At 37.8% G+C, this 24519-nt stretch overlaps 1 protein-coding gene across 1 annotated transcript in view; it reads right to left on the bottom strand.

Annotated features, from left to right (window-relative positions):
- TSPAN12 (tetraspanin 12) overlaps positions 1 to 24519 on the bottom strand; it is a 67419-nt gene that overhangs the window by 30088 nt on the left and 12812 nt on the right. The window contains exons 3-4 of the mRNA XM_081535342.1: positions 20634 to 20716; positions 19380 to 19515 (exon numbers count right to left, since the gene is read on the bottom strand). Of these exons, the coding sequence (XP_081391468.1) occupies positions 19380 to 19515; positions 20634 to 20716 (219 nt within the window). The remainder of the gene's footprint in view (positions 1 to 19379; positions 19516 to 20633; positions 20717 to 24519) is intronic.

The raw sequence follows: 24519 nt of genomic DNA on the forward strand, positions 1-24519 counted from the left end.
ACACCATCGTTTCTGGCTGGCAGGGATCTTGTTCATAAACATTATTTTATCCTCAGTGCCTAAGGAGCACCTGTCACACAGCAGGTATTTAATAAATGTCAGTGGGAATAATAATCAGCTTACTAACTGAAGAAAAAAAAAAAAACCCACAATTTCATATTTCCTTGAATTTCTCTGGCTAATTTAAGCTCTGAGTTTCTTGTTAACATTTGACTCCCCTTGACTTCTGCTTACACATTTCTGTTCTAAATATTGCCTCTCTGGTTTACTACATGTCTTTTTGGAGGATTATCCTATGATAGTTCAGTACGCCTTTAAACATTTAAGACAATTTACATAGTTAAAGAAAAGGAACCATATGCAGACTCGCCTCATCTTTCCTGAGCTTCTATCAACTGAATATTTTAAATAAATAAAGTCTGAGAAAGTGTATTTATACAGGGGACTTAGAATACAATTATTTGCATTAACAAACTATTTTATTTGCTTTAAAAATGATTTGATATGACTTTCTTAAAAGAGCTAAGTTCTACTGCAAGCTAAAATTGTGTTCTATGAATAAGTTTTATCCCTAAACATATCTTCATGAAAAAACTGCAAGTAAAGCAAGCTGATAATAAGATACAGCTTCAAAATTATGCAATTAATTAATGATTTTTTTCACTAAATCTCTCAAGCTGAGACTAACTACTTTTCAGTTAAAAAATGAGCGTCCTCAACTGGGTTAGATAATAGAAGATTAGGTAAAACACTGTAGGTGAAATTGCTTTGTTGACTGTTTTCAATTATACAAATGTAAGAACATGAGCTTTGAGATAAAATAGACCTGGCTTCAGATTCTGACTCCTTTACATACCAGTTGGATGACCTTGGGCAAACCACTAAGCCTCAATTTCCTCATTTGGAAAATGAGAATATTAAAATTACCTTGCAGTGTTGCAGTAAGGATTTGACCAGGTAAAGAACTGTCCCACAGGAATCATTACCTAAAGGGTAGCTATTATTAACCATATCCTGGTATCTATTAGAAAATAAACTCCAGGAGTACAAGAAGTACCACTATGTTTTAAATACTTAACACACTGCCTGGCACAGAACACATACTCCATGAATATTTCTTTAATAGATGTAACTAAGATTGGAGGATGACAGCAAGTAAAACTGCTCATTTCATCCTAAAGACGACCAGCCACTTCCAGTAGAGAACAGCTAATCCCCCAAGTGATTTGGTGAAACCTTTAGCAAAAATCCCTGTCCACTGAGAATATAGCTGGTATTTTTCAAAACATCTTTATTAGGAAACTAAAGAAGGAAGGGTGTGGAGGGTGGGGAACTTGACTTCTTTTTTCAAAATACTGAAATCAATTCTTCTGTTATTTTAAACAAAGGTTGGCCACAGAAGGGCAAGAATGGCACAGTTTACTAGTCCCTTTGTCTGCTGGATGTATTGGAGGAGGAAGCTAAAGGGATGGAATCCTACCTTCCTTTTTAACCCTTCATGACTTGTAAATAAACACATTCTCCAAGAGAAATAAAGGGGATTCATTTCCCTTTTTAAAGATTATTTCATCTTATTATATGGGTACAGACAAGAGAGTAAAATCTCAAGGAGGTCTTTTCTTAAACAAATATTTATTTATAAAAATAAGCTGGTTCCCTGACACTTCCCCCACTCCCCAGAATTTCCCCCTAAAGAAAGTAGATTAAATACACGCCTTTATCCTTTTTCCTTCTTGAAACTTCACTACAACAACAGTAAAGGGATATTTTTAAAAGACCTAAACCCAGAGATAAAGGAGAAGAAGACAACAGCAAGTATATTTTGGAAGGTACAAAGCAAATAGATGAATAGCAAGTTTCTCAGCAGTCCCCCAAAGCTGAAGGCTTAATCAACAGTGGAGAAAGCTGGGAATAACCTGATTCATATACAGAGGTCCCAGATGCTCAGGTACTGGCAGCCCTGGTACGGGCATCCACTTGTGGAAGTGGACGAAGGGTGAGCTAAAAAGAGGATGATGTGTTGAAAAATTGTTTAGGAAGAAATTAGAGCCCTCTGGTCCCCTTCTCTACTATGTAGCTGAGTGACTATCCGCCCCTACCAGTACCGAAGTTAAGGGATGGGGTGTTATTCTGTGGAAACAGTAAAACAGAGTCTCAAAACTGGGGACGCTAGGTATAGTCGAGGATAAAGGAGAATACTAGAAACAGAATAGTTCAAATTTAAATACTTTTCCCACAAAGGTTCAAAACCAAAATAGCACTGGATTTCTCAATAAAATATTGGAAGCTCAAGGCAGCAGAAGAACATCTTCAAAATTCAGAGGGAAAAATTATTTCCAACCTATAATTCTATAGCCATCAGAATTAACACGTAAGGGTAGCAACATGGATGGACATGGAGATTATTATAGTAAGTGAAGTAAGTCGGACAGAGAAAGACATATACGTTATCATTCATATGCGGAATCGAATTTTAAAAAATGATATAAATGAACTTATTTACTAAACAAAAACAGACTTACAGATATCGAAAACAAACTTACAGTTACCAAAGGGAAAACATGGGGAGGAAGGATAAATCAGGAGCTTGAGATTAATACACACATACTACTATATACGATAGATAACCAACAAGGACCTACTGCACAGGGAACTCTACTCAATATTCTGTGATAACCAATATGAGAAAAGAATCTAAAAAAGAATGAATATATGTATATGTATAACTGAATCACACTTTGTTGTGCACCTGAAACTAACACAACATTGTAAATCAACTATACACCAACAAAATTTTTTCTTTAAAAAAAAAAAGAACATGTAAGGGTATATAAAGCCATTTCTTAGGCAGGCAGTTTTTTTAAAAATGTATTTCCTATGTGTGTTTTTTCAGGAAATTACTGGAAGGTATGCTCCCTAAAATGAGAGACTAAACAGAGTAGGACAATGACTTGGATTCCAGGAAACAAGGGATTTAAAACAAAAGCGAGGCAAAGGAAATCTCAGAATGGTGGTCAAGGGATATCCCATGACGGCAATAGCTTCAACAGTCTAGACTGGGTCTGGGACACACTGAGATTTCTTTAAAAATAATCATTGATAGAATTCCCCAAATATTTGAATATACAAGGAGAAAACATACACCAGAGGAAGTTTAGAGTTAATTTAGACAGAAATGTTAATACACGAAAAACAAGGAGAGTTATTAATTCTCAAAAAAAATCCAAAGTATTATTACAGAAAGAAAAGGTAAACCCAGTAATTTATCTTGCCCAACTGCGAATAACATATACATAGTTATGATCATGTAAACACTGTTCTAACCAAAATGATATATCTGCGTTGAGGTGAGACAGGAAGTAAGCATGTGGGGGATGGGGTTTGCTGGGGGCAGGAAAGGATACCAGTTCCTCCTGTTCCACAGATGTCAATGGATAGACCTTAAAACCAGAAGAATGAGAAGAGTTACATTAAAATGTGATGTAAAGATATGGACAAAAACTTCAAGGGAATCTGCTAAAACAAAAATTGAAAGTGGTTGCTTCTTTCTTTGGAGTGGAAAATGATAAAGGTGGAGGACTACTATTTTTCATAAGCAGCATTTTAGAATTAAACTTACATTTTGTGTATGAAACACTCTGATAAAAGTAAAAATAAAATTAAACAATACCCTTGCCCCTGACAACTTGGCGATCAAGATAAAAATGCTGGTAGCTGGAGGATTTTATATGTTTTGTACAGAAAAGTTTATTCAAAAAGGCTGAAAATTTTAAGTACCTCAATTATATTTCACGGTTATTGGGAGTAAAGGGGGTGAATGACAGAAACTTATGCTCAGGTGATGAAACACCTTTTGCTAAATGTACCTTCACTAACTGAAAATAGGGATGCTATACAAAATACAAAAGGTGTGTATTTAAATGTGATTTGGGCTTCCCAGGTGGTACTAGTGGTAAAGAACCCATCTGCCAATGCAGGAGACATAAGAGATGCAAGTTCCAACCCAATTCCTGGGTTGGGAAGATCCCCTGAAGGAGGGCATGGCAACTCACTCCAGTATTCTTGCCTAGGAAATCCCATGGACAGAGGGGCCTGGCAGGCTACGGTCCACAGTGTCACAAAGAGCCGGGCACTACTGAAACGACTTAGCATGCGTGCACACAAATGTGATTTACAACCTCCCAGATGTCTCTTTCACTAGATCCTATTTGGAAATCTGAATCTCTCCTGTGATACTGCTCATTAAAACCACATATACAGTCTACCTAAATCAGTGTGAGCTGGATTATTTTCTAACTTGGAGAATCCACTTTCGTCACAAAATTTTGAAGCTTAGAACTCTATGTTAGGGGCAATTTTGTTCCATGAGAGAGGCTTGGATTTAGTTTATTTGCTCAAGAAACATCTTGAGCATATATATATATATACAAACATATATGTTCGTATATGTAATCAAGTACTGTAAATATATAAAATTAAAAGTATATAGAAGTATGTAAAAATCAAGTATTCATATATATATATGCATACATGCAAATGTATGTGTTTATTATGCCAAGGATGTATGTATATTATATGTTATTATTCAATAAATGTTGCAAAAATATAATTAGCTGTATCTTTGAAAGAGAGAATGGAACTAGGGTCACTGAGAGGCAACAGAACACTAATAGCACAGTTACTGCAGCCAAGCATCCTGAATTCAGATACCAACTTGACCCCTTAATAGCTGGGCACATCACTTAACTTTTCTGTGTTTCAGTGTCCCCATGTATAAAAGGAGATGACAACAATGGCAACCTTATAGTACAGTTGAGAGAATTTAATGAGCTGATACCTGTAAAGCACATACAATAGTAGTTGGCAAACAGTACATGTTATATCAGGCATGTTGATGTGATGTTAACAGTACCTTACAACCCATCACCTATAGATCCCAACTACTGAACAAACATGCATACAAGTACATGTTCACATGGGTGTTTACAAAAGCTTTCTTGTCTTCGAACTAAAACACTTTATTCTCATCTTTGAACTTTTCCAGTAGGGGAAAAAAGACTACCAATAATATAAAAATTTTAAGGATAGCAAAAATATTCCTTTTTCCTTCCACCTAATAATGCCTACTTAAAGGCACAAATGCTGCCTTAACTGCTATGTCAAGTTCCTGGACAAGTTACATCAAAAATTCCACCTCTTCTTTTCATGTGTTGAACTTACATTAAGTCAGTCAGATCAGCTTTTTTTAAATTAACAGTAAAATCAATTTTGTCCTCATTCATATTTTGCAACTTTTATAATGAAATATAGTGCCATATGGCCAATGAGTGCTTAACGGTTCATTCACTGAACTTTCAGAAAAACACTAATAAATGAAATAAGCATTACTTATTTACTGTTAATAATTGATTTAATAAAATTTCGAAGAAAATAATACAAAAGTAAGCTTTTATATAAAATATTTCAAATACTTTTTACTTTGAAGAAAACAGATTCATTTAAAGTTTTCCATTTCTAACTTCTATCAGTCTAATGAAAACAAGAAAGCAATCTGCCTTAACAAAGCCAATCAATTTATTGAGTGCTAATATTTATTGAGGATATTAAACTTTATAAGCAGTTGATAAATATAGGAAAAGATATGATCAATTATGAAGTCTTTTTATAAGAAATATGTCCTATTAATATAAAACTTGGCCTCATCCTATCCAGTTTTATGGACAGAGGACTCTGAGATATATACTATCTAAAGGAAACAAAGAATCCTATATCCAATGTACCACAAATAGTGTGTGCTTGTGTGTGTGTGCACTCAATCATGTCCGACTCTTTGCAACCCCATAGACTGTAGCCCACCAGGCTCTTGTGTCCACCGAATTTTCCAGTCAAGAATACTGGAGCCTACTCAGTAAGGATACCATTTCCTACTCCAGAGGATCTTCCCCACCCAGGAAGTGAAGCTGTGTCTCTTGCATCTCCAGCACGGACAGGCAGATTCTTTACCACTAGTGCCACCTGGGAAGCCCTACCATAAACAGACAAAATAGTTATTTTCCAAACTGTTTTCCTGGAAAAGAATTTTTACATTAAAGCAAAACTTCCTTGAACACATATAAGTTTTTCTGTGCCAGCAAGCAGATAATCAACTACGTATCACAGAACCTCCTCAGTGAGGATATATTTCACTGAGCAAAAAGTAAAAATTATAAACATTGTAAAAGTTACTTTAATCTGCTAGTCTCTTAATTTATAAGTAAAGACTCAGGTTTTTTTCTTAAGTAACATTCAACACAATTTAAAACCACCAAAGTCAGATTTGCTTATCTTGGAAAATGAATACAACCTGAGACTCACCTCTCTGCAAATAAAAACTATTTCAAAATATAACAGACTTGACCAGACAGTTGAATATTTTAAAAACATGGTGCCTTTTGACTCCTACTTACATACGACATAACTAACACTTTTAATAAACAAAAAGTTTGATGAAAGCCTGAATTCACTAGATGATAAATGATAAACTCCAGTCTCTACCCTGTCAAATGCTAAACTCTGCAAGCTTTCAGTGTTAAGTATCTCTGTGTCAGTTGTTTATTTTTCCTTTCCCAGTGATTGGAGGTTTAAAAATATTATATTACTTATAGTTAGTAAATAAGAGAATTCCACTGCCAAATATTTGTACAAGATAATGGAACAGCCGACATTCTGTTAAGAATCCACCCGGATGAAACTACTAACAGTCCAAGAGCACTTGTGCTTAGAACACATCCCTACACAAAGCCTTTGTTTTAGCCAAGTCTCAAAACGATGTCATAGCAGACATAGGCTTGGTACTTTCCGAAGGCCAATTATTCACCACGCTTCATGTGTCTTTACAAAAACTTCCAAGAAAAGGCAACATTAAATTTCCTTTCTTTAAAGAATCATAAATGAGATGAGTTCAATCTAGTTGAGAAAAAGCTAGAACCATACACCAGTTTTTGAAGAAATAAAGTCTTGCCATTCTTGAGCCCATGCAGAAAAGCAAGCTAAAGTAAGAAAGTGATTGGTAAGCTGTGGTCCTTTGTTCACGCTTACATTTGAGTAAAAATATAGAAACCTTTTGTAATAATGTATCTTAATTTAGCCTCCTTTCCATCTTATTGACACTGGTAATTGTTGAGCTAGTTTCTCTATCAGAGATGCTAGTGAAGTTCAGATTAGTAGGTGTTTGCTTCACATGCAGTTCAAACTATGAGACAGAGAAACGTGTTATGCCAGGATCAGAGGGACTCAGCCAAGGGCTATGGGTTCTCAGGGCTAGTGATGTATATCGTGACAGGTAAACCATTAAGAGTGAGACAATAAAGCAACTGGTCACGCTAGACGGGTCACCACATATATAGTTTCTTTGCTTTGTAAGCCAGGCCAGCTAAAGTCTACAAGCTCAGCCCCACTGCAAAAGATTTACAGGGTGTTACTGGTCTTAGAAGAGGCTGTCTCTATGTATTACTGGGCTATTCCTCAAAATGTGAGACAGGGGTCTCCATCACCAGAACCTGAGTAGGAAAGTACAGAGGAAGTATCCTAAGCAACACAGTCAAAGGACACTAGGCTCAATTCGATCCAAATCATGCCTCTCACTCAGGCCCAAATGTGGCCAGATCCCTTGCAAACACCAGAGGGGCAGGAGTCATTACCACAGGCATCTTTAGGACAACATCAGTTACAGCAGGCTAGGAAATTGGAAATTTTAAGAGACTTACTAGATAGAAAGAGAATACATACTTTACTATCTGTAATAACTTTTGAATTGATCTATAATTGCGAAATTATATTCTAAATCACATTCTTTTGCTTTACCCTTATTTTCAGACAAGATACACATTTTAACTTATCTTTGTACATTTTCCAGGAAAATCTCAAACCAACTTGTTAAAAGAGTTTTAAAGGAATTAATCTCCTGGTGGCCCAGTGGTTGGGGCTCTGCGCTTCCACTGCAGGAGTCACGGGTTCAGTCCCTGCTCGGGGAACTGGGGTTTTCGCAGGCTGCATGGCATGGCCAAAAAAAATTTTTTTAAGTATTAAAGGGGAATGTTTTCTTTAAATTTTATAAATCCATGAATACAAATATTTATTACAAGTGAAGAAGTTTATTCTGGTTTTTTTTTTTTGATAAATCTACTCAAGTAAAAATACTTTCTTACTGAACCAAAAATATGTATTTTCTTTTTTAAAATAATAAAATGTAAGAACACAAGCCTGTCCACAGTCACACTTAAAGTTCAGGGAAAGAAAATCATATGTTAATAACAAAATAATTACAAAATTGTCACCAAAGTGCCCAAACATCAGTAATAGAATCTAATTGGTGGAAGACTCAATTTAATCGCACAAATTATAGATGAATTTTTTTAAATGCATGTTTGTTACAACAAATATTTTTGTTATAAGAATGTTGAAAAGTTGAGATCCTTGAAGACCTGCTCTTATAGACAGACTAATAATAATCTGAAAGGTCCATATGCATTATCTTTAGAAAAGTGCTTCTAACGTGCTTAAAAATTTTGTTCTCAAACAAGTTAAGCAGTTCTGTAACAATCCTCTGCTACTAGTCAACTGTTTATGGAACGTTTTTTCCCCTGAGTCTGGGAAACTGTGGCAGCATTCCAAAGAACTACTGTTGTGACCATTCCACAAGAGCCCTTGGCTGGCTGGTCTCCCTGAGGGCACCCTTGCCCCACACCCAGTTTCCTGGTGCCTACTTTAGCTTGATATGACTATAATTTTGCTATTAAACCTGAACTCAAAACAGCCAGAGTAATAAAATTTTTATTTCTGAAGTACATCTGTGAAAAAAATTCTAAAGCCTTAGCTAGACTGCCCCACCTGAAAACCTTTATTCCTTCATTAGTAAAGGCACATTGTTAGAAGAAAAATACATCTTCCATTCTCTCTTCTGTCATTAAAAAAGTTTCTCTAAATGTGAAGTCCGCTTAGCCCAGAGCAGCAGGATTGGGTAGCGATCCTCTGCTGGGTGAATGAGATAAGAAGCCAGAAGAAGGTAAGAAGGGATACTGCTTCAGTGCTATGTGGCAAAAGAAAGAGCAGATCGCATCACTCTTCAGCTCCCAAAACTTCACACTGCAGAGTATATGCACGGGATATTCAAGACATCTCTGTAGTTTGGCTTAAGTCACACAGCCGAGGCTTAGCCCTGCATGCCTGGCACACATCTCTCCAATGATCTACACATGCCCTTTACCAAGCACTCCATGAGCTTCTGAATCTTATCACAATTACTCTCTCCACTAGCCTTTCAATTCCTCAAAGTCCCTTGCTTCCCCAGCAAAGGTCTTTCCATCAACCCTTGCCCACCTCTGCCCATGATTCACCGGAATTCTGCCTTCCCCCTCAGATCTCAGCTCAAACTCTTCCTCTTGTCGCTATTAAATACTTCCAGTAGAAGAGGCTATCTGTCCTTCCTTATAGTTGTTGTTGTTGTTTAAGTACTTTAACAACACAAAAAAAGAGCCTTTAGAATGAAAGTATTTTAATTATAAAAAGAAAACTTCTCAGGGTCTCCTTAAAAGTTATCAGTCCCTGTCTTCAACTCAGCTGTGTAAACTCTGCACAGAAACATAAAAATTTATATTTTAAATGCTTGTTTCCTAGAAGAGTCACTGAACAGATTCATATTTTTACTTCAATAGAAACAATTCTGACATTGGATATATAATCTAATAAAATTCCAATATTCTGAAAGATGTTTCTGAAATGTCTTCACAGCTGTGACCATATTGAGGAAATGCACAGCTTCCAAATTGTAAAGTTTTACAGGGAAGCCTAGCGTGCTGCAGTCCATGGGCTTGCAAAGAGTTGAACACGACTTAGTGACTGAACAACAACATCAGAAACTGAAATAATATGGTAATCTAAAGAAAATTCAGGGATAATTGCTTATTTCTGAATAACTCAAATATATTGCTCAAGAGGAATACTAAGAGATACAACTATAGTGCTTATATACTTAAACTAGTGTTTCTGTCATGTGAGCTGAGAAGATTCATCTTAATTTGAGCACATCATCGGAGCCTGTTATCACCCTGTATCTGAATAAAGGAGGAAATGGGCACTTCCCTGGTGGTTCCCAGGGGTTAAGACTCCAAGCTACCACTGCAGGGGGCACGGGTTCCACACATGGTCAGGGAACTTCCCTGGTAGCTCAGTGGTAAAGAATTTGCCTGCCAATGCAGGAGACACAGGTTTGATCCCTGGGTTGGGAAGATTCCCTGAAGAAGGAAATGGCAACCCACTCCAGTACTTTTGCCTTGGAAATCCCATGGACAGAGGACCCTGACGGGCTACAGTCCATGGGGTCACAAAAGAGTCGGATGAAACTAAATGACTAAACCACCATCACCTACTGGAAACCAAGCCCCTGCCTGCCACGCAGCATGGCCAAAAAGAAAAAAATAAAAATAAAAAAGAAAGAAAATAAAAACTCACATTCATCAGATATTGCATACAAGTAAATATTAAACTTCATTTTTCCAGAAAGTCTTTCTAAAAGTTATTTTCCTCATTATAGCTTAAACAATTCATTCTTAATTCTCTCATCTTTTGTGTCATTTGCTTGACTATTGATTTAGCTCTATTTCCTAAGTCTTCTAGACACTGATATGATTTCAAATGAATAGTTACTGCTTCACCTAGGCTAAAGGAAGTCAATAGCAAACGTGAAAGTAAAAACTCTACACAATTGCTGAATTAGCCCCAAGGTAGCATTTGCTGAAATCACCCTTTCAAGAGCATGTGCTGCCAGAGAAATATCTGTCACTGAACTCCACACAGACTGGGGACATTCACCAAATCAATGGGTATAGGTTTATATGGCTTACATTTAGCCAAAGCTATTGCAAATGTATATATTAAGAAACAATATACAACAAAGCTTAAAATGCTTACTATGACAGAGTATACCTAAATTATACCAAAGTCAGAAATACAAAACCTTGAGCCATTCATACTTCAAACCCTAAAGTAAGCAAAAAGTCCAAAGAACACTCCAGATCCTGTCACAAAGACCCACCACTAAGGTCAGGAATATCATGACACTTCCTTTCAAATACATTTGCTTATGTGCTTTCCTGGGGTATAATTGAGGCAATCTGCCAGCTTCATTTAAGAAACCAAGATGTGCAAACTGAACCTCTGGATGCAGAAATGTCTACATCATCTTTGGTTTCCTCTGACTGAAATTTTTGTGAGTTTAACAACTAAATTTTAATACTACAACTTTAAAAGAATTCTAGTTGCTGCTGCGTCGCTTCAGTCGTGTCCGACTCTGTGCGACCCCATAGATGGAAGCCCACCAGGCTCCCCCATCCCTGGGATTCTCCAGGCAAGAACACTGGAGTGGGTTGCCATTTCCTTCTCCAATGCATGAAAGTGAAAAGTGAAAGTGAAGTCGCTCAGTCGTGTCCGACTCTTCGCGACCCCATGGACTGCAGCCTACCAGGTTCTTCTGTCCATGGGATTTTCCAGGCAAGAGTACTGGTTAACATGTCAAAATAAAACACCTATATTGAATGGAGTATGTTTCTATTAGATGAGAAACACATAAATATTGAATAAAATCCTGTTTCCTGATGTCAAGTAATACAAACATTACTATCATGTGCAAAAATACTATCTCAGCAAGGTATGCTGAATTCAGCTGTCTTCCATCCAGCCCCCAAAGTCTTGGTCCAGACCCTGTCCATGCTTCCAAGGACTAGTGCTATGTGCTCAGTCGATCAGGCATGTCCAGCTCTTTTGTGACCCCATGGACTGCAGCCTGCCAGGCTCCTCTGTCCATGGGATTTCCCAGGCAAGAACACTGGAGTGGGTTGCCATTTCCTTCTGCAGGGGATCTTCCTGATCCAGGGATCGAACCCAGGTCTCCTACTTGTGTGTAACCACTAACCGGCCTTCCCAAAGCCTCCACTCCTAAATGTTATCATTTCATCAAATGCTAGACACACTCATTGACCGTAGTCCAAGGGAAAACATCAGACTCTCCTACAAAGATCTTCATGGTCTTCAGACTACTACTTCAACTGCTTTTCACTGACACCATAGCCACCAGAATTTCTAAGTTTTGCCTAAACTTGCCATGTTCTTTCACGGTTCTTTTTTTTTTTTTTTTAATAAGAAATGTTTGTTTAATGCAGTTTGTTTTCTTCTTTTTTTTAATTAATTTACTTATTTTAATACTTCACAATATTGTAGTGGTTTTTGCCATACATTGACATGAATTGGCCGACCCTGAGGGATGGGGTGGGGCGGGAGGTGGGAGGGGGGTTCAGGATGGGGACACATGGACACAGTTCTGTATCTTTGCACACAGTCTGCATGTAACTTCTCTCCTCCACCAAAAAACTCTTATACACGTTCAACATCCAGCTCAAACAAAGACTCTCCTGCAAAATCTACTGGAAGCTTCCAGCTGCTCCTTATTCATGGTTCCCAAACTAATTTATTTATAACTTTAATACTCTATTTTGCTTTTTTATTTTCTTTGCAGTCTCCCATTTCATCTCTGTATCTCGTGTTTATCACAGACTGGGTACTCAATATATATTTACAGAGAGGAAAAGGAAAGAGAGGGAAAGAAGAGAGGTGAGAAAGGAAAAGAGAAGCAGTCTGATTCTTGGACAGGATAAGGGAGAACTAAGGTTGGATTTTTAGAATTCCTTTTGTAACAAGGACATTAAAAAATTATATACCTTTAAAAGTTGAATGACTACTGAATACATTGGAATTATAGATGAAGCATATTTAAGTCTTATAGAAATTGTGCCAGCAATTAATTAAATTTATTCCAGTCATTGGGTGGTGGAGTGAAACATGTACAGACTTTGAATGTAATTTGTATCTAAATGCTGATGAAAGCAACTAGCAGTTGTGTATCTGTGGGCATCTTATTTTCTCTCAGTTATAAAACACATCTAACCATATAAAGTTGCTATAAGTATTTTCTGAGAAAACAGAGTGAAACTCTGGGCAGATACTGAACATGTAATCAATGATATGATGGACTTTGACTTAGAAATAAAGGTGCTAGGCTATCAACCAAAACTATTAGCAGATAATAAAGATACTTGATTTAATAATTTAATTTTAACTTAATAGGTTATCAGTAGCTGTATCACTATTAAATGTGTAACTACTCGAAAGAAGAACTTTGAGTTTGTAGGAAATTAACTCCAATTTAAAGATATTTCAGTTTTGTATTATGATTTTAAACAACAGAACACTGAGGATGGTTTATTTCTCCATGGCCATTAAAAATGTACTTGATTTCCATCAAAAGAATCATTTCAAATCTGGTTCAACCACTGGATATTTTAAGAAAGTTTAAAAGTGCTTCCACATAATCACTAGCTATGTGAAAATGCTCTGGGATAATAAGGGTGAAAAAAAATAAAACCTTTCCATTTATATGTAAGGTACTGATCTTACACATGTAAGATGAGTGCAACTTAATTTCTGACCAGGGCCTGACAAGTTGTGGGTTGCTGACAGTTGAGTATATATTAACATCGCACTCTGACAAATGACGATCTCCTGATGGTGACATTCAGCTGCTGTCGATATTGTAAACACGTCTGTTCAACCTGTTTACATTTCCCCTGAGCTGGCACCGCTTTCCTAATGCCTATGTTAATAGCAAGGTAGAACTGCAATAACAAATGAATTTCATTTAGTCTACAGCTAAAAGCCTTGGGAAGTACCCACCTAAAGCTTAAAACCAATTTCCATTTAGCTTCGATTTCTCTTTTAAACAGAAAGGAAGTTCTGCTACTGAAATTACTTTGAAAGTCATGGCACATTCAAGTTTATCTTCTTAGACATTTTGGCTTGTCTTCCCAATATAATTAGGATTTAATTACTCATAATCTCTTCCTACAAATACATCGAAGTCTCTGTTCTGTGACAGTTTCACATTTATAAGAACAAATCTGGTTACAGTAGGGTTGCTAACTTCAGGAAATAAAAATACAAGATGCTCATTTAAATTTGAGTTTCAGATAAGAAAATAATGTTTTAGTAGATGTATATCCTAAATGTTGCATGGGAAATACATGAAAATACTATTTGTTGTCTAGCCGAAATCCAAATTTAACTGTATGCTTAAGAAACTTAAATTAGGGTGTTTTAACAATTTGTATCTATAATTCAATAGAAGGATCAAATTCTTGATCATGATTCTCCCTAAATGTTTTCCTACAGATGGCCTCAGCCTGCAGTTTTTTCTTTGGGGGGTGGGGGTAGGAGTGGGGAAGGAGGGCAGGAGAGTTGTAAAGCTAGGTTTTGAGCCTCCCTCACTTTTTCTCGACCAGTCAGATGAATAATGGCATTTTGACTTTGACTTATGCTTAAGCGGCACCATCGTGCAGTTGTCAGCTCTTTTTTTAGTAATCATTCAAGAGATATAGCAGCTCTCAGAGATACGAGTTGTCTTTAAAAAAAGAAAAATGTTTCCTCCTCTAAGCTGGTTTACAGGTCTTAAAAGTGAAGCATGATTTTGAATAAAAGGAAATGGACAAGTTAGATTGAATGATTGAATGCACTGGGCTTTCTTAAAATTTACAAATACAATTAAGGAACCTTCCAAATTATTATTTTTTAATTAGGATAAAAAGCTAAAGGACACAAAGGAAGAAACCATGAGAGTTACCTTGCAAATATTTGCCAAAGACCTAATAACCCATCATAACCTGCATGAGTGCTGCCCCACTTTAACAAGCTACTATTGTCTGAACCTATCTAACAGCCAGGTTCCTGCCTGAGAATCTCACCCATCATTGTCTTCCAGACACCATCCTTCATCTGATGTGCTGACCACTTCTACTCACACTGTTTCTGATTTTCTGGTTATTATTAAAGCAATAGGCAGGATGAATGGTTCATATTATCAAGCTGTTTGTAGTCTGATAATTTGGGCTGGTTATAAAAAAGGAAATTTATAATAAGAGAAAAGCACTGAACTTCAAAAGTTGAAACACGTCTGTTGGAGACACTGGTACAAGCCCAGTGAGAATGGACTTGGCAGTCAGAAACATGGAGGTCTGAATCAAAGCTTTACCTGTCGGTGCTGAGTGACCTTGGACATATTCATAAACCTCTCTGAACTTCATTTATAATTATCTATCTTAGATGATTGTTGAGTTTAAAATGAAAGATTATAGAAAAAATTTTATCCAATGTAAGATACATAATCCATATTAAACTAAGATACTTAAGCATTTAGGAAAAAGCAGAAGTTAAAGAGCAAAATCCCTGGAGAAGGAAATGGCAACCCACTCCAGTATTCTTGCCTGGAGAATCCCATGGACAGAGGAGCTTGGCAGGCTACAGTTCATGGGGTCGCAAAGAGTCGGACATGACTGAGCAAAGCAACTAACACACACACAAAGAGTAAAATAGTGTCGTGAAGGTGTTACAAATATGTTGTTAGAACTAGACTGTGATGGTCTGAATACTATATACTCCACTTATTAGCTATGCAAACTTAGGCAAATTATTAAACCAATCTGTGCCTCATTCCCTCACTTACAATATGGGAATAATAATAGTATCTATCTCAAGATCAGACGGTAAAGAATCCACCTGCAATGCAGGGGACCTGGGTTCGATCCCTGGGTTGGGAAGATCCACTGGAGGAGGGCATGGCAACCCACTCCAGTATTCTTACCTGGAGAATCCCTATGGACAGAGGATCTTGGCAGGCTACAGTCCGTGGGGTTGAAAAGAGTCATACATGACTGTGTGACTAAGCCTAGTACATCTCATTAGAATTGTGGAGAGGACAAAACTGTTTAATTAACATAAAGCTCTTTATGTAAAATCTTTATGTAAACCTGTACAGCCTGTAAGCCTTACATTTTGTCAGTACCTGAGAAAGGTTAACTACATTTGATTATCATCATCATCTTCATCATTATTACAATTTCAGGAGGCGCTATTTCAGACAAACTGTAACAGGCTGTTAGTACTGAAACAGATGTATTAGAAGAAATCCCGAGCTAAGAGAACAGCAAGAATAAGAGCAGGGAAGAACACAGCCAGAAAAGTTCATTCACAGGTCAGAAAATCCAGTTTGACCAGAAAATAATGAAGTAGGTAAGAAAGCTAGAAGTGAAAGATGAAGGTTTGATTGCAGAAGAGCTTGATGCAAGATTAAGGTGTCTCTAAACACTTCATTACCCCACCAAGAGTCTTTCAAGGTTTTAGAAAACAGGAGTAATGCAATCACTGTGGCATTATATTAACCTGGCAGCACTGGCTTGGGGTAAATCAGAAAGAGACAACAGAGGCAGGAAGTTTAGTTAGGGGGCTCTGCAGTTTCAGTAAGAAGTCAGAAGAACCTGATCCTGGGCATTCCAAATGAGAACAGATAAGAAGGCACTGGACCTAAAAGTTGTAGAACTAGAACCTTATGGGACTTGGCAACTAATTAGAGAAAGAGGCAGTGGAAAGAAAGCCAGAGGAAAAAAACTGTCTAAGAAGCAGATTAGTTATGAGCAGCAGGTAACTGGGACCTAAGACTGCAGATCATTCTTCAAGTAAAGGAAAGGTTGTGCTGGGTCTAGACAGGAAACTTGCTACGAGGAGAGAGGCAGCCTGATGTGAATGGGGGAAAAACTGCCACAGATAGTCAACGGGAAGAAACGACCAACATGTGGATGGCAGCCATGGACATGGGGAACAGTGATGCACCAACAGCTGCTTTCTGGAAAAGAGTACATCCACTTTTGAACTTTGGTGTTGGAGAAGACTCTTGAGAGTGCCGTGGGCAGCAAGGAGATCAAACCTGTCAATTCTAAAGGAAATCAACCCTGAATATTCATTGGAAGAACTGATGTTGAAGCTGAAGCTCCAATACTTTGGCAACCTGTGAGAAGAGCCGGCTCAATGGAAAAGATCCTGATACTGGGAAAGACTGAGGGCAGGAGGAGATGGGGGCGACAGAGGATGAGATGGCTGGGTAGCATCATTGACTCAACGGACATGATAGAGTCATGTCAATGGACATTATCTTCTTTTCCAGAAGATAGTGAAGGACAGGGAAGCCTGGCATGTCGCAGTCCATGGGTTGCAAAGAGTTAGACACGACTGAGCAACTGAACAACAACCAGGCAAAAGGGGCAGGGATGGGATACAGCATCATGAAACTACACCAGTCATCTTCCTGAAGGATGGGCTGACCCCTTGGGATTGAGCTTCGAGCTCTTCTCTAGCCACAGTACTCATAGTAAATCTTACTCGAGGTCTCTTCAGACAGTAGTGAAACTGTCTATCCACCGTGTATAACCTGGTCTGATGGCAAAGGTTAGTAGTGCTTATATTCTCCGAAGTGTTTGAAGAATCAATGAATTAACAAATGACTGGCCCTTAGAACCTCAGCCCTCCATGCCACCTTTGCATCATAAGGTTCTTTCAGCATCACAAACTAGCTCCTATGCACAATCCTCTATGATGCATCCTGCCCCAAGGAGAACCAAAATTACCTTATTTGTCAAATTGTTTTACTTGCATTCAAATAACCTAAAGGAATGCATAAATGGTTTTCAAAATATGCTTCTAAAAGTCTTTGAGATTCTATGAAATATGTTATCCTAACCCTCCCCATCCCACAGTCCAGGAACCACTCAGAATCATACAAGTTGGGAGGAGGAAGAATCATATTAATAGTAGCCAGACCTAAATTAACTGTATACATGGGACATCGTTGTAAGATAGTGGTTTTAGAAAAGGATTCTGAGATTTTAAGTTTTGATACCTTATCCATCCTTTAAACTATGTTTTATATAACGTAGGTCCTTTAGTTTATGTTTAAATTATTATCCAAATTTCTTAAATTGCAACATAAGATTCCAAACCCTTCCTCCTCCTTTCCCCTGAAAGAAGAAAATGACATATTATAAATAAAATATAATCAAGATCATTGTATACCAAAGTGGGCAGAAGTGAGGAAATGGGCATGTCACCCTTCTCTGAGGGTAGTTTATTTTCTGCAGCATTTTCTGTTTTCCAGTCACGCGACCTAAAGAGTCATCATCCATGAAGCCAAGTAATACATTAACACAGGTTGTTCCTATGAAATGCAAAGCTTTAGTTTAGCTTCACGCTAAGATTCTGTTTTAATGGGCTTGGGATGGCAGCCAGGGAAGCCCTGGTGTGCAGGAGCTGGCTCTAGAATGAGAATTTGTGCTCATCTCTCCCCAGCTCTGCATTCAGCAATACTGTATTGGTAACCTGAAATTGACCATGCTGGGATTATTTACACCATGGAAATCTTCAAATGCTACAAATCAGGGCTTTTTTCTGCTCAGGTATCCAGCATATCAGCACACCATTAAAAATATATTTTTTTAAGTTCCCTATAAGAAATGAGTGCAGATACCATTGAGAACTATTGCAAAGAAAGGGATATACTCAATAAATTGCTTTTTAAGGAGTCTGAAATGTCTGCAATTCCATGTTAGCAGTCTCAACTACCTGGTGCCACTAACATATTTTATACACTCAATGAGCTTCAAAAATCTATATGTAAACTGTATTTTTAATTGACTCAAATGTTTAATATTAAAGGAGAGTTTGCTCATTTCTAAGCTAAAAATCTAATCATAGATTTTAGAATCATAGAAATGGAGTAGTAAAGGGAATTTAAGAAGTAATTTAGTCCAATTCTTCCCAAATTAAAAAAAAACTAAGATTATGGAAACTGAGGTTCATTTCTTTTCACTAAGCTATGTAAAGGTGCTTGGTGCTTAGTCACACAGTCATGTCCAACTCTTTGTGACCCCATGGACCGTGGCCCTCCAGCTCCGCTGTACATGGGGATTCTCCAGGCAAGAAAACTGGAGTGGTTGCCATATGTAAAGGTAGCACTAGGATTATGATGCCTTTCTTTCTGTTACCTCCACCTGAATTCCATATGGGTTTAATTGGGAGGTTGGTTTACAACAAGAAAGGAGAGAAAGAAACAGAATTCCATGGTGACATCTCAGTTCAAGTACCAAGAGGCTTATTGGAGTGGTAATAAGGTCCATGACACTAGAAAAAAAACTCATATTTTCAAATGAAAATGTCAACAAGTGGCCTGAGTGAAATAATTAAATAGTGTACATATTTCTACACCTCATCTTCTGAGTAAAGCAAACACTTGTACTGACATCATTTCTCATGGAAAGAACACTTCCCTTCTCACAGGATGTTGAACAATGACCACAGATTAGGGAACTGCTATCACAGTTCCCTACACATATAATCTCCTGCACTGATGAACCAATAATACAATACTGGTTGGTCTCTTTAACCACAATAAAGATGAGACATAAACACCATACCCATGCAAGTAGTAACAGATTTCTTTTCACTGTTCCACAGTATCCTAACATCCCCACGATGATTAGGAAACAGCAAACAGCAATCATGACCGGATGAACCACAGGAAAGTAAGTCAAAATGACAGCCTCCTCTACCCTGAAAGAAGAACAGAAAAGATTGTCAAATAGCAATATCCCATCTTGCTTTCTGCACACATAAGCAGACATTCTTCTATGGTACTTTCATTAAGTCTTTATATTATAAATAGAATAAAAAGGCACCCAAGACATAGCACAAGACACAACTGACTGTGCACTGTGCCATCACCAACTTGCTTGTTTATTTTTTATCTTGTTTGGTTTAGTTTTTTATACAAGTGGTACCAAAAAAAAAAAAAAAGTCCTATCTCAGCTCATTTAAAATATATCATGAGATAGGGATCCCCAGTTTAAAAAGTCCATCTAATATTAGCACTGAAGCCTTTTTTTTTTTTTTTTTTTCTGAAGCCTTAACTTTCATGAGGAAACCACATGAAACTTTTCACTATTTCCCAGCTGAGAAGACTCTCTACTCTTCTCTGATCTGGGACTCCGCATGCAGTATGCACTTTTCCAAAGATGTGAAACACTGTTATGGAAAGGGAAATTGGTCTGTATTACAAGGAGGGGAGGGAGATGCCTTCTCTGCCCAAAACCATGAAAAATGATTAACTAGAGCCCTAACAGTAAGAGTAATAACTAAGATAACAAAAAACGACCATGACTAAGTGCTTACTAAGCTTCATCATGTTAAGGACTTTACAGAAATCCTTAGGAAAATTCAAAAAGGTATATAATTCCCATTAAGAGATGAAGAAAAGGAGGCTCAGAGACATTAATATGATGTCAGTGATATTAGTGGATCAATCCTTGAAATTGGGTAAGAAAATGACATGTGGGATTTGGTTTTCACTAGCTCAGGGATATGAAGGCAAGAAAAATTTGGCAATTATTTTCTTAAGGAAAAGTAGCTGTGCTGTCCATTATAACAAATATGGCATGGCTCGAACATTGCCAGGACAGGCAGGTGGTATTACCATAACCAGAGATGTCCTCTACAAACAGCAGTATACCTTAATAAAAATTCTAGAAAATGCAAGTGTTACCATGGGCAGGAAAAACTTTCCAAATGTTCGGGGGTGAGCACCATCTAAACAGCTGAGAACAAAGTTACTTAGAAACTAGTGTCTGAGGAAACCCTGATGAAAGAATTCAATCATTAATTATAAAACCTACCTTGTTTCTGCAGTTAAAGTCAGAACATTATTTAGGTAGTCCCTCATCCAAGCAGACACAGCCAACACGCTGATGGACATTAACTGCAGGTAAAAAATAAAAAATTGGTGACCAAGCATTTATTCATCATGCTCTGCAGGACTTATAACAAAATATTGAGGATTTTCTTTACATAATTATTATGATTTTTCCTAATGATCATTTACCACCTGTTGAAATTTACTTTTACTATAAATATCTGCCATTCTGTTTTGTAATCACATCATAGCCACTAAATAGAATGTCACTAAATAGGACACAGAGAGCTGAACTATTAGAAAGTCCAGGACAGGAATTGCACAGAACTAAATTATCAAATGTACAAGATGAGCCTAAAACACGTCATACATAAAAGCAAGGAAACAATAAAATACTACTGATGTCCAAAAAGTCACAGGCACTAACTTCAAAGGACTTCCACTAGCTAAAGTTAAACAATTTGGCCATCAAAATAATACATAATAATAACAACTGCAATGGTTAAAACATCCAATACACTAAAATCTATAAATTCACAAAAATATTTAAACAAAACTCACTAACCAGCTTTGGAGGATATTAGATATTCAACTCATCATTCAGAAAACTGATAAGAATCCAATGTTTATTCAATTTTTCCCATACAAACTAGAGAAAGAACCAAAGACTTAATGAAAGTTTTTATAGAAGAATATCAGCTAATATGTACAGAAAGCAAGATAGAATATCACTATTTGACAATCTTTTCTGAAATAATGGCTCTCTTGGCAAAGATCCTCAATGACTGCCAAAATTATCAGGTCAGTGGCTCTCAGTCCTATCTGTACATCAGAATCACCCAGGACACTTAAAAAAATTGCTGAGCCCAAGTCCACCCTGAATCAATTCTTGGAAGTGGAGCCTGTGCATCAGAAGTGTGTAAAGACTCCACCGATGTTCTAATAGTTAGTACAGGGCTGAGGGCTACTGCATTAAGTGAAAGGGGACTGATGGGGACTCTTTAAAAAATATTTATTGATTTATTGGTTGTGCCAGGTCTTAGCTGTGGCACACAGGATCTTTAGTTGTGGCTTGTGGGATCCAGTTCCCTGACCACAGATGGAACTCCAGCCCTCTGTGTTAGTCTTAGCCACTGGACCACCAGGGAAGTCCCTGATGAGGACTTTTAGAATGGAGACATAAAACACCAAATGCCTTGATCAATCTTAACATCACAAAAAGAGACAACAGAGATATCTCCCAATGTGATGCCATCAGAAGTACTCAAAGATACTTTTGAGGTATTTTTACCAAAAAAGTCAAACGTGAATCTAATCAAGCCTTAGATTCTAACTATCAGTTTACAGGAAATACAGGAAACAGGTTTAAACCTGTTAAACGCCACCATGGAGATGCAATCGACAAAATCAAAACTGTAAGAAATTTTACAGAACAAATGATCTGGTTTCTTTAATTAAAAAAGCTGGGTCATTTGTAGAGATGCGGACAGACCTTAAGTCTGTTATACAGAGTGAATAAGTCAGAAAGAGAAAAACAAATATCATATATGAATGCATATATATATAGAAAAATAGTACAACTGAACCTAGTTCCAGGGCAGGAATGGAGACACAGATGTCGAGAATGGACATGTGGACACAACAAGGCAAGGGGAGGGCAGGATGAACTGGGAGATCAGGTTTGACATGAATACACCACCACATGTGAAACAGATAGCTAATGGGACGCTGCTGTATAGCACAGGGAGCTCAGCTCGGGGCTCTGTGATGACCTAGCGGGGTGGGATGGTGGGGTGTGGACAGGAGGCTCAAGAGGGAGGGGATACATGTACACTTAAAGCTGATTCACTTTATTGTACGGCAGAAACTAATACAATATTGTGAAGCAATTATACTCCAATAAAAAAAATAAAGCTGGCAAGTGGAATAAAAAGATGGAAGGTGAAACTGTTTTAACTTAAAAGAGATTGTCCAAAGCCATGTTGACCTGGTTTGGATCCTGATTTAAATGAGCCAACCACAAAGAACCATTTATGAGATGATGGGGGATATTTTAACATGACTGGGTATTTGAAAATATTAGGAAATTATTATTTGTTATTGTAGATATGACAACGGTATTACTTCTTTTTTAAAGAATCTTTACCTTTTAGAGATACATGCTGAATGGTTTAATAAATAATCATGATGTATGGGAGTTAAGTGGGAAGTGGAGCTTGTGTGGGTAACTGGGATTAATTACACTGTGCTCTCTACTTCTGTGTGTTTTAAATTGTCCATAATCAAAAAAAAAAAACAAACAAACAAAATTAAACAGCTACTATCTAGAATATGTTCAAAATGAGTCTTCCTGGGAGGTTTTTCTAAAAGCTGAAGGTTAAGCCTAAGTTCTAAAGGTCTTTCGGAAATTTTTCTCAAATGCGCCTTATCTTAAGTGCAATACAGTTGAATTTCAGCTTAATTTGATTTTTAATAGTTTCTGGCATCTTAATGAACATTAATTACCATGCTGTTAGAAGTTTTCTTTAAATGCTGAAATAATGAACATACAAGACAGGAATGAGTCTTTACTGACTCAAAGAGTGGCTGTAAAACATGCTTTCTCAATAAGGGCTCCCAGGTAAGCGCAACACCTGGAGCTCTGTGACTTCTTGTACAGTGAAACATGGTCACCTGCCTGGAAAATCAACTAGTAACCTTATGTAGTCTCGATCTAGCTGCAAATACAGTAGATCCCCCCTTATCCAAAGAGGATATCTTCTAAGAAATCCAGTGGATGCCTGAAACCACAGAGTCTCAAATCCTGTAGATACTGATGGGCGAGTAGCACCTACAGCACGGCTATAGTGGACAAAGGGATGAGTCACATCCTAGACCTGACAGTGGGAGGTTTCATCCTGCTTCTCAGAACCACATAAAACTTATGAATTGTTGATTTCTGGAATTTTCCATCTAATGTTTTATGACCACAGTTGACCGTGTGTGACTGAAACTGCAGAAAATGAAACTGAGGGTAAGGGGAACTGCTTTATTTACTCAGCACCAACCATCTGCCTTGTATTCTTTGCATTAGAGTCCCAAACCCAAAAATGCCTGAAAGAAGCAAGATCTCAGCCTCTGTGGAGCTTCTAGATAATAACAGAGTGTAAAATGTGACATGAAAACCTGTTCAAGTTCTTGCAGATTCTCAACGGTAGAGCTGGATTCAAATCCAGGCCTTCATCTCTGAAGCTTCAGAGCTAGTCACTAACTACCTCCCAAGCTTAGAAAGAAGCATTATGTTCCACAAACAGGAGAGGAGCTTAAGTAGCACGGAGGCTTTCTTTTTCAAGGGGGGTGGGGAGCAGGGAGTAGCACGAGGATCATCTGTCTGTTGTGGTCAGGCTCAGTCCGAGCATCTGAACAACATTCTTTGCTGAATGAAGGCTCAGGGCTCAATGGCGTAAAACAGGTTAAGAACCCCTGGACCACAGCTCGGAGGAGAATTAGGCCAGTTATTACCATCCTCAAAAATACCCTGTATGGGTTTCCCAGGCGGCTCAGTGGTAAAGAATCCACGTGCCAATGCAGGAGACACAAGAGACCCGGGTTCAAGCCCTGCACTGGGAAGATCCCCTGGAGTAGGAAATGGCAACCCACTCAAGTATTCTTGTCTGGAGGAGCCTGGCAGGCTACAGTCCAGGCTGTCGCAATGAGTGGGACATGACTGAGTGACTGAGCACACACAGGCACAGTTGTGAGCACACCCGCATTACCATCCTCATTCCTGTTGGGAGTGAAGAACAGATTGTAAACCTAATAAAAGCTCCCCAGGGGCTCGGTCACAGCGTATTAACCGTGCTTCTCATTTCTGTAAACTTGATGCTGTA

This window comes from Giraffa tippelskirchi, chromosome 10 (assembly GCF_054371585.1).
Source record: "Giraffa tippelskirchi isolate mGirTip1 chromosome 10, T2T-mGirTip1v1.2.pri, whole genome shotgun sequence".
Lineage (NCBI taxonomy): Eukaryota > Metazoa > Chordata > Mammalia > Artiodactyla > Giraffidae > Giraffa > Giraffa tippelskirchi.